The sequence below is a fragment of the Hevea brasiliensis genome, chromosome 13, assembly GCF_030052815.1.
Source record: "Hevea brasiliensis isolate MT/VB/25A 57/8 chromosome 13, ASM3005281v1, whole genome shotgun sequence".
Taxonomy (NCBI): domain Eukaryota; kingdom Viridiplantae; phylum Streptophyta; class Magnoliopsida; order Malpighiales; family Euphorbiaceae; genus Hevea; species Hevea brasiliensis.
The window spans coordinates 77,025,819-77,037,638 of record NC_079505.1 but is presented as its reverse complement, the minus strand read 5'-3'; the positions used below and the strand labels follow the sequence as shown (position 1 = coordinate 77,037,638).

Sequence of the window (11,820 nt, the reverse complement as noted above, 5' to 3'; positions counted from 1 at the left end):
AGATAATAATAATAATTATAAATAAATAAATAAAAAGAGAACTAATAATAAATTGGATCACACTATCAATAGAAACAACAAAATTTTTATTAAATGGCAATAAAGTCCTGATTGAACCTCCCAAAATCATTCTTAGTTCATGGAAATGTTCCTGTAAGCCTGTATTTGGGTTTTGTAAACGTGTTTTTCTCAACATAAACACGTTATTTGACGTCCTTCAGGTTAGATACATGAGAATGAATTTCAACGCAAATGGGTTAGCTCAGCAGAGACTTAAGTCCGCCAAGAATTTCTTACAAAATGAATGTATTATTGAAAAAAGAAAAATATTACAACACAGATTCAAAGTTGCTAACTGAGCTACAAGGACAAGATAAGTACTTAATGAAAAATATGAATTGAAATTTTACGTACACATACCTTCTTCAAACTCTGAAACTTATAGAACCATATTGTAACACGCCATAAGAAACCACCTCGGAAAAAAACCTAATGAGAAAAAAAAAATAGAATAAATAATACAAGACAAACTTTGCATGCAACAAATCTGTGGCCCTAGAATTTAAATACGCAATCAAACTTCCCAAATAGTATAAAATCACCCAAACATCTTTTTTCAACCAAGCTTTTTATCTGATCCTCTAAGGTTCAAATTGAACCATTTTTTCTTGGCTGATTTGTCTTTGCCATCACTTCCATCTTCCCCTGGACTCTCAGCTTTTGAATCTTCACCAAGAACTTTGCTTGTACTTCCATTACTTAAATTACTGACCGTCCTTGTTACGGTAAATGAAGAATGTATGCTATCCCGCTGTTTTAGCAACTCGTCCACCTAAGTGGAACAAAATTTAGTCAGCTAAACAATAAACAAGTTGACAGACTAAAATAATAGTGTTCTACTACCATCCAAACATTGAACACAAAGAAAGAAGAGGGGAGAGAAGAAAAAAGGTGGTAGCTGTGAAGAACAAATCACAGACACAGATTATTCTAATCTAGTAGTAAGTAGTAACAGATATTATTATTATTATTATTATTATCCACATAATATTAGCCGAGAAAACAAATTTTGGAGTACCAATATTTTTGCAACAATTTTCAGCAGGCAAGAGGTTCTAGACTAGATAACACCATCATGTAATTTTTCTTGCTGTAAATTGAGAGAGAGAGAGAGAGAGAGAGAGAGAGAGAGAGTGCTGCCATTTCTGAGCAAGGACATTGTATCAGTCCCCGCTTGCCATCAACTCAGTTTAGACAAACTATTCAAAGGTGTTTTATGGTATATGGGTTGCATGTATGCAAGGTGAGCATTTATGTCCGCATCTTCATGTAATCATGTTAAGTTAGGAAATATTGCTTACACACAATGAAAACACACAACAAGGGACATCAAGGTTTTGAAACATACTGATTGCTTTTCCTGGCTGTATTTGTTGGTTACTTCTTGAAAGCGTGCCAAAGCCTACAAAGCATTGCAGGCAAATTTCAAGGAAATGTACACAACTGAACTACCAAATGAGCTACACCTAGGAAAGAAAGAATTTTACCTTCCGGTATTCTGTCTCAAATTGACGTAGCTCATTTCTTTTTCGTAAAATTTGAGCCTCAATCTCCTTGAGCTTCTGTGTGGTATCTTCATATGATTTTGCACAAAGTGCCTCAATTGTGTAGGCAGCAGTCTTGAAAAAATTATCCCCTGATAAAATTTCAGAGAACGTCAATGTCAGGACAATTTGAATTCAGTAAAAACCAGCCAAAGTTAAGGGATAAAATCAGCAGTTCTGACCATAAACAGCGAATATATGAGTGCCGGCTTTTAGTTCTGAAACCTCACAAGGTTGAAGACCTTCCAATCTTTTAAAAAAAGCAGCATCAGGATCCTTGGCTATTGCTAACTGCACCACCATGTAGGAAATGATAATGGCAAGAGGAAAAACAACACCATACAGAGAGGAAAAAAGAAATGAAGACAGGACTTCATACAGCATTCACAGTTGAATCCATTCTATACACTTGAAAATGTAAGAAATACATCCCTGCAGATGTCACCTTGCCAGTCTTCTCACTATCTTCCTGTATAAAGACAATGATAATTTATGTGCAGTTGTCAAGTTGAAAAGGTATTCATCATAGACAGCCAAAATGTGCAAATGGTTTAAACACACATGCTAAAACTATCCATAAAATCACATTAAGAACATCTTCGTATAATATTTTCTTTGCAATAACCAGATGTCCGAGTGAAGGAAAATTCTAATAAATCTACAAAAGCTCCACACAAGAGCCAATACCATTGTCAGAACTTCAAAAGTCAGATTGAACATCAGGGAAATCCGAGATGTTTTCAGTGTTTCAGAAAATATATGCATCATAACTCACAAAGAAATAAGAAAGCAATATCCACAACCTTCTCATCAAATTCAAATTTCACGCTAATACAAAATAAGAATTGATTGAAATATCAACAATGGTAGCATTATATATCATATAAGCAAAATGTAAAAGTAATAATGCGGCTTAAAGTTTTAATGCACTACCAAGATTGAATCAATATATAAAAGATGGCCCCATGCACACCAAGAACTGGAGATTGGGCAGACAAACGAGTAATGGTAAGTTATTTACTATCAATAAAGGATGATCGTAGATGGAAGGTAAATACCATGAATTTACATGCTGTCTATTTTTTCTCTGGATTATAATTCCACAGGAGGAATTGGCTCCTTAAGGAAAGAAACCCACCTTCTGATGATTTCAATCCCTTCAACAATGGAAATTCCAACATCCAAAATGGCCAGTGTTCTCTTTGTCCTTACCTGAAATTATCCTAAGAAACCTTTAAAGAGCACATAAATGATGCTTCCATACTATCACAACATTGAAGAGGAAGGTAAAACCAAGGGATGATTGAAGAAGTGGACAGTTCAAAATGTAAAACAATCTTTTGGAAGCAATAGTTGCTTTTTGCCAAGTAGCCAAACTTCCAACTTCTGAAACTCAATCCAGAACCCTCATAAGTTTCCACCTAAACTGAAGGGCTAGTCAGCAGCAACACAATAAAGATTATCAGAGAAAAATTTATAACTCATCATGAAACACCATTGGCACCTCTGTGAAGATTAGCTCAATCATCTGATACAAGGAGCTCATCTCAAACACAAGGTGCGCTATCTTACTAACAAAGAAACTAACTTCACCATTGCATCGGGAAATGTTAATCCATCATTATATTCCCCCATTATTCTGCATTGAACCATCAGAGAAAAGATACAAAAGAATTGCCAAGTCCAAGAGTTCCAGGGGAATCAAACAACCTATTAAAAGCATTTCTGGCATTCTTTTAATCCAAAGGAGAACAGTGATATGCATCCCCTGATTCATGGTCTCTGTGTTTGAAGGTCCATTACCTTTCCAAGAGCTACTTTGATGGCTTGTAGAACAATATCAAGTGGTATGTGCCAACCTCTAATTGATCTCGATATGATTCCAAAGATTTTTTAGGGAATCAACATTAACATACATTTATTATACATGCCTTCACCACCGCAAAATTAAGTCAATACGTGTCATCATCCAAAGCCTCTATGATTATCCAGAGTCCCATTTGAAAAATGATGGATCTAGAGCCACATGTAAGTACCACAACAAGGTTCCATATAACAGAAAATAGCTAGAAATTGTATAATATTTATCCAATAAAAAGGCTTGGGTTCCATATAACAGAAATGGACAAGGGTTAGTACAAATACATGTCTGATGTGTTTCTTGGTTTTTTTCCTTGTGATTGGAGTATCATATACAAGCACCCACATCCACTGTAAATGTCCAATATGTATCTAAAAAGGGTATGCAGCTAAAGTGAAGAGTTGCAGCAAATACCTCATATGCCCTTGAGAATAGTTATCAAAGCCCTGCCTCAGTACAAGGCAAAATGACTATGGTAGGAGTGGCAATTATAGGTATAAATGCAATATGAAATTATCGAGAATATTTAATATAGTTCTGACGTTAAGCCAGACATGATTTGCATCCAAATTGTTACCCCTAGACCAGGATTTATACCCATGGTAGAATGAGGTAAGAAACAATCCTCAGTACACACCTCCAAGTGAGGCTCCAAGTCATGTGCTTCAGAGGCCTTCTGGAATTAAGATAAAAAGAATCAATTGAATTGATGCCCTAATTTCATTCTACCATGTTTCCCCAGTGACTTGAATAATCAAAATAGGTCAGTCTACGTCTTCTTCTTCTTCTTCTTGATTCAGTCGTTTTCCTCTTCATCATCATTTGGTTTTGTATGCACTCTTCTCTGGCCAGTTTCTTCATTTTTCCTTATTCTCCTCCTCCTTTTGGTCCTAAGTGTTCTGATGTCCCTCTTCCCCTTTTCTCTTTTTTTCATTCTTACTGCCTACTGCACTACATTTTTTGTTTTTGCTTAGTTTATTATCTTTTGCTATCTGCATGATCTACTTCCGTTCTAGTTTTCTTTTCGATGAAACAGTCATTGACCGTCTCCCTCCTTTGTTATCTAATTTTTTTAAGTGTAACATAATTTTGCAATGCCTGCATGTTCAAACGGTAAATTCGAGCACTCACAGCTGAAATTTGTAATTGCAAATAACAAATTACAAATTACAAATTAATGCAGTAATTATGTTAACTAATTTTTAGTTTCAGTTAGTTCAGATTAAACATAATAATCAAAACCATAATTATCCAAATTCAAAGCAAGCCAGCAACTTTTATCTATACCAGCAATTTACATATTGATCTATCGTGGCAGCTTTACATTCATACACCACTTCAAGAATTTAGCAAACTTTTCGAAAGAAGTATTAAGATGAGAGAAGTCAAAAAAGAAAGTGGGCAGGGATGTAAATAGTAGAAAAACTGGAAAGTTCCAAAAGAAATGGAAAGTACCTGTAATGCCAAACCATAGCCACCATTGGCATCTTGTTCAAAATAAAGTAACTGGTAATTCCACAAATGCAACATCAAGCTTTAATTTTCGCACAAAACAAAAAAATTCAAACAAATCTAAGGACTAATAAATGTCTCATGGAAATTGCACAAATAACGCAACGAACCTTAAATTTGCTTTGAGCAGTTGAAGTTACTCTCACAACAATCCCTGACTCTGCTTGTTGCTCATTTATTGTTACACCAAAAAAGTGGGCACATTGCTTGTCCACCTGCAATAGTACAGAGAATAAACAAAAATAATACATGGTAAAGTAGTGTGTGTGTGTGTATATATATATATATATATATATATATATATATATATATATATATATAAAGGAACACCTATATCAGTAAGAAATACTAAACACCTTTCCACTAACTGATGTTCCAATAGGAAGGGGTCTGACAGTGACAGTTCCATTTAGAGCTTCTTCCAGAACATTAGCAGAAATTGTAGTTTTGATAGGGACACCAAGCTTGCTATAAACAATAGAATAAGAGACTTTAAAAATAGCTAAATCAAAGTACAAGCTCCAAACACTTCCAACTCAAGCTCACCTGAATAATGCAGCAAATACTGTATTGACAGTACCCAGATTAGATAAATCAATTTCCATATCCATGCTTTCAGCATCAAGGGCCTGAAAAGAGTTGATAATAGAATTCCAAAAGATTACGATCTTTTTGGCAAAGAAAGTATATATTATGCAAACAGGAAGAAAATAACAGAAATGATAGTAAAAAGTCATTGAATCTCATATAAATTGCTGAATTGATAATTCCATGCACAATTAACAAGTAATATTATGTAGCAAAACAAAAGGGAAAGTAGCATCACTGAATCCAGAGTACCGACCTAGCATGCAATATGATAATAGACAGAAAGGACATACCATTCATTAGTAAGAGTGCACATATAGAGATTCCTTAGTAAGCATGTACATATTGGAAACAGGGCCCCATAAATGAAGTAGTTGTGTAGGATACATTATGAGGGGTCTATTTATATTCATTTATTTATCTCTCATATTTCCTAACAAGCCCACCCCACAAAAAAAAAAAAAAATTGCTGTTATGGCTTCATTTTTTATTTATTTTGTATAATGCCACAATTATAATCAATGAGCTATTATTTTTAACTTACGATAGAAGGACAAATACAAGTTAGGAATCTACACAAACCTTTGATTACATATCATCTCAAAAATCGGGACTTGGTTCCACTTATATTCATATCTCTTGCATCCCCTAGAACTTTAGCCCACTAACCAATCACCAATGTGGACCCTAGAGGTGGCTCCTATTGACTTTCCAACACTTATTCTTGGACAACACTTAGTTTTGCACTTCGGGCCAACGGTTGGTCTATTACCACAATCATAATTCAAGCTCATGTGGAGCATTACTAACTTTCCACAATTTAAACTCATGTGTATCATTGACCAAACGATTGTAGGAAGGTTGGTGATATACTCATTTCATATAGGCATTTTAGGCTAATTTTGCATCTATTTTAATGATATAAAAGAAAATAGGCAATAGGCAATAGGCAAGGCAAATATAATTAAGCTAAGCAAACTTTACTAAACTAGTAATGAGAATATTCTAGAACAAATATCAATTAATAGTAAAAGCGATTCTAGAGTTGGGGGTTCATTTTTCAAACTAATTGGGATTTGGCCAAACGATTGGAGCAAGGTTGGCTTGACCAAGTGGCACATTCTTAATAGTAGTAGTTCACTGACACACACACACACACACACTTGATAGTCCTTATTCAACATGAGACTTGCGGTATCACACTTGTTATCTTTGCATTTTATCCTTCTCCATGTCATAAAAATAGAGTTGACAATCTCCATGTTTCTTTCATCCCACTACACTTGTTCCTCTTAAACTTGATAGTTGATAATAACTCTTCCTCACCCAGAAAGTACATCCTACAAGCAGCAGGGAAAAACTTATGCCTTCCAGATATATATATAAAAACACACACACACACACACACACACACACACACACACACACACACACACACACACTCAAACAAAGAGTCTTTAACAAAAGTTTGACAATTCACAGTATTCTCCCATTTAGATTTGAGGAGGTAATTGTGGATTTGAATGATATTTATGTGGTGTGAAATATGTTTTGAAGCAATTATGCATCAATTATTATTTTTAATTGTTGATCAGATAAACAATTTCGGGGCATAATGTGAATTTTATGTTTATATATGTTCACTATTAATATGAAAATTATGACAATAATAATTGCTACTAGTTTTCCATCTATGTGCATAAAAGACTTCTTGTTTTCTTTGCGTTGTTTGTATTACTTAAAAAAAAATCAAAAAAATTGCAGGATTTTTTCCCTTTTCCCTCCTCCTTTCAATTTGTTTTCTTTTTGTTATGTGTATTACTTTCAACGAATTAAAAAAAAAAAAAAAAGAGGATATTTCATCTAAATTGAATGATGATAATGCACCATTAGATATTTAAAACCACCAAACCTTATAAAAGTCTAAAATAATAATAACTCTTGCTATGAAATATAAATAAATAAACAACAAAATTTTCAAAATTTTAATTTCTGATAAAAAAAATATATAAATAAAACACAGATATAATAATATTTTATTAAAACAAAAAAACCTTGCACAAAGCACTGGCTCCTGTCTAGTTACAACCCTTAACTTAGCTCCATGATGCTATCATTACAAACCCTTTACCCTCCAACATAATTTTGTCACTTTGTGGCCCCATCAATAACCCAGTAAAACTAATCCCAAACTTATTACAGCCTTGACCGTACATAAAGATACAGTACTTATTCATCTGTAATTAACCGATAGGCAAAACCCATTAATATTTTCAAACCACCCTCAAATTCCAAAATTTTCAAGCTTTAACCTGCATATTAGCATCTGCAAGACAGACGGAGAAGGTGAGGTGACATACTAGTGAAGACTTCACCAGGTGGTATCCATATTTCACTTAAACTTTGACAGACACAAAAGTAAGGGCAGCAGGGAACTTCTCCAATGATGAGAATAGATGATCTTTGATGAAACAAAGTGGTTTGCTTCATATAAGAAGAAAGAACTTTAGCAAAATGTTCATAAATTTGTTATATTCAGTCAGAGAAAATGGTTATGGTAGCATGTGCAATTCATTCCTTTCTATTCAGGATTGTAGTGACCTCACATATCCTTGAAGGATTACTGGCACAAAGGAGCTGCTGCAAATTTTGGGAAGAAACCCAACATTTTATAACTATTGACTCAACAATTGAGGGAAGTGAGGTCATAATGGTGTTAAGATGGATAATACGTCTCCATTAGAGAAGGATTCTAAAGGGGAAATTCAGTTCAATAAGGTCAAGAACTCTGACTAGTGTCTGAAAGGGTTTCTTGGCTTCAAGCAAATTACCCTGATATTTCCCTCTTCTAACTTCAATGGAGAAGTTCCAGCTCATATTGAACCGAAGAGGAAGAAGAAGCACCCAACACAATGTCCTTTATACAACACAGCACCAAACATCATATTAAAGATGTGATAAATTGGAAAAAAAAAAAAAAAAGGATCTGAAAAAAGCACCTCAAACCCCACACTATCATACTGCCTTCTCTTTTCTGGGTCAGATAAGATGCTGTAGGAATATGCAACCTCCTTAAAAAGTTCAGAAGCTTCAGGGTTGCTTGCATTTTTGTCCGGATGATACCTGCACATGATTTATATTGACTATAAGATTAAACATAAGCATACAAAGTAACACAAGCACCATTGACATAGAAAAGGGATTACCTCACCAGAAATTAAAGGATGCCAAACAATGAAAATTTAACATATTGTGAAAAGGATATATTACAAATTAACATAAGCAATTTTAATTTATATTCATCCAAAAAGAATACGACAACAGTAATTTAATGTATTCATCACCTCAGATATTGCATGCACAACACAAGTGAAATCATCAAAAAACAGTTACTAGCAAAATGAACCCAGTCATATCCATACGCTATTTCAGTTATTGACATGCTTAAAAGAAATTCCAGAGCATTGCTATGATAAATTTCCCCAAAACTGTCAAGGTGACACAACTAACCAATGACCCATTCAGAATTAGTTGCCAATGTTTCAGGTTCAACTTTATAATAATTACCACATGAATTTTCCTTTAGCAAATACAACTTCCCAGCCAGAAGATTCCCCATAAAAAGACAATGCATTGACAGCCCAAAGAAAGTACTCAGCCATGCCACATTGAACTCCATTAGAGCATGGTTAAAGTGATAACATCAAAACACATGTTATCTACATACATATGCAAAAGAATCCATCTTTCTACCATGGATGACATATCTTATCCACACTAAAACCTCATTGAGCTATATTTGAGCCAGTAACTAAACTTAATTTCAACAATTCTGCAATCCTAAGACTATAGCAGCACCAATTAGCTCAAAAATCATTCACAACACACAATGTCCTGGTACTGCACGCAGAAAATTACAAAAAATTCAAAGAAATGAAAGAAATAAATAAGATGTAATTAGCATGGAACTTACTTGAGAGCTAGTTTCCTATAAGCAGTTTTAATCTCCTGATCAGAAGAATCTCTCGATACGGACAATACCTCATATGGGTCTCGTCGAATTACTGGAGCTGATGTACTTTCAGCCTTCTTCGAACCCATCCCACCTCGTTCCAAAACCCTGCTCTCTGTATCACTCGAGAGATATTGCTCCACTTCGAATCAGCAATACTATAATTTCCCTTCAATGGACCCAATTTGAAGCAATCGGTTAACCATGTCCTGAAAATCAAAGCCAATAAAAAAACAATAAAATCGCCTAAAATTCCACACATTCAAAGCATTTTTTTCTTCCCTCTTCCTCATCGGGAAAACAAAAAGGCGAATTCAAATTTCAAATGATGACAAATTAGAAATCTGAAAGATCTGCTAATTACATCACGTTACAAGTTTACAACAGAGAGACTGAAGAAGGTAGCTAGGGTTCTGAGACTACAATTACGTAATGAGAATAGAATTGAAACAGAGATGTATGACCTAAGGAAGTTTTGGTTGTTTTCCTGCTCTTCGTTCTTCGTTTCTTCTTCTTCTTCACCTCTTTTGGGACATCACGTAATGTCAGCAAATTTTCAGTCCAACAGGAGAAGAGGACTTTTATTTATTTATTTCACTTTTATAGGATTTTATTATCTGATGGGATATTAATTAATTAATTAATTAATTTATTTATTTATTTATTTATTTCTTTTTTAATTTAAATAAATTAATTCTGATTTTTGATTTTGTTAGTAAATCAAACTTCCATTTTAAATTCCCCCACTTTTGTGTTCTGCACTCTTCGTTGTTTTATATTATTAATAATTTAATTTATTTTTTTATATATAAATATTATTATATTGATAGAGATATGCTTATTTATTTTAAATATTATTTTAATTATAAAAAAATTAAATATTATAAAATTAATGATAATAATAATTAAATATTTATGAATTTTTATTAGACTGAATTGTAAATTATATTATGTTGTTTGGATATATAATAAAAATTTTACATATGATATTTTTTTACGTTAAATATTTTATGTATACATTACAAATTGTTGCAAAATTTTATGTACAAATATAATTTGTGTTTTCAAAATATTATCATCATAATTAATATATTTAAATATTTTATTCTTAAATTAAGGAAACGCATTTGGTGTATGTTTATATATATATCATTAACTATGTTAAATTTATTAAAATTTTAATTTAAAAATTAATAATTATTTATAATTATGGCTTTGTAAATCTAATTATATTAATTATATCATTCAATATTGAAATTTCATTGTGTAATACAAATTTTCTATTTTGTGATTTTAAATATTTAAAATATATAAATATACTCAATAAAATATTTAATTAAACTACTTTAATTTAATTTATAAATATCAAAGCCTACCAAAAAAAAAAAACTAATTATCATGCATTTTCACTATTTTACATTCAATGTATATATCTCATATTATTTAATGACATAGTACACCTACTGAGCAAAATATATATATATTTTTTATCATAATATTCTGCATATATAATTCAATCAAATTATAACAATTCTATATGAAAATTTTTTTTAATATTTAAAATTTAGAATGTGTAAAATATACTTAATGGAATATTTAATGGAACTAATTTAATCAATTATATATATATAGTTTATAACATATTTAATTAATATATTTAAAAATAATTAATTTATAAATATTTCAATCTAACAGAAAATAAAATAAATAATTATCACGTATTTTTAATTATTTTATCTTTAATGTATTTATCACTTAATTATTAAATTGGCATAATCCAAATATTCTACATACACATAATTCAATCAAATTATAACAATTATTGCGTTATATTTTAGGCCCATAACTAGAGCTCATCCAGGCCCAAACAGTTCACCCCTAAATGCAGCTCATTACTCGCAGCCCTTAAAATCACAACAACTCCAAGATAGGCTCTCCCCGACTAGGCAGTAGGCACAGGGACGGAGCGTCATGTGAAGAACCCTAGGATTGGTTATCAACTGGGTTGTGAAATGGGATAAGATATCAAGGGATTTGGAAGTGTCGAAGGATTGTTCGAGAGTGATTGTTTTGAAGAGCTGAGATACGTTTTGCATTTCAAGGAGGTGAGAGCAAGCTATTGCGGGGTTAGGTATGCCTGTGCACTTCAAACTGAATCAATAATAACTATCAAAATAAATATATTTTAATATTTTAATTTAATTTTAATTTTTTATTAAAAATTAAATTAGAATCGTGTTAAA

The 11,820-nt window shown here is 32.5% G+C and overlaps 1 protein-coding gene across 2 annotated transcripts; it reads right to left on the bottom strand.

Moving 5' to 3' along the window:
* Positions 1-237: 237 nt before the first annotated feature.
* On the bottom strand, positions 238-10,191 carry LOC110666806 (chaperone protein dnaJ 15). 2 transcript variants are annotated; one of them, XM_058132257.1, is made up of 13 exons: positions 10,042-10,191; positions 9,539-9,786; positions 8,565-8,688; positions 5,524-5,606; positions 5,334-5,445; positions 5,088-5,192; positions 4,921-4,971; positions 1,984-2,073; positions 1,787-1,895; positions 1,548-1,696; positions 1,409-1,462; positions 603-832; positions 238-489 (listed from the first exon to the last, which is right to left on the bottom strand). In XM_058132257.1, the coding sequence occupies exons 2-12, from the start codon at positions 9,664-9,666 to the stop codon at positions 617-619; spliced, it is 1,221 nt and encodes a 406-aa protein (XP_057988240.1). In that variant the 5' UTR covers positions 9,667-9,786; positions 10,042-10,191; the 3' UTR covers positions 238-489; positions 603-616. The 2 variants fall into 2 exon arrangements, with proteins under 2 accessions (XP_057988240.1, XP_057988239.1); XM_058132256.1 differs by having other exon boundaries at positions 238-832.
* Between the last annotated feature and the right edge of the window lie 1,629 nt (positions 10,192-11,820).

What these genes read in the sequence shown, in the direction of transcription:
- LOC110666806 (XM_058132256.1), bottom strand. Translation starts at nt 9,666, where the DNA reads ATGGGTTCGAAGAAGGCTGAAAGTACATCAGCTCCAGTAATTCGACGA. An exon ending in ATGATAGTGTGGGGTTTGAG is followed by an intron (nt 5,607 to 8,564) that starts GTGCTTTTTTCA and finishes AACTCTTTTCAG; the next exon opens with GCCCTTGATGCTGAAAGCAT. An exon ending in TCATATATTCGCTGTTTATG is followed by an intron (nt 1,697 to 1,786) that starts GTCAGAACTGCT and finishes AAATTTTATCAG; the next exon opens with GGGATAATTTTTTCAAGACT.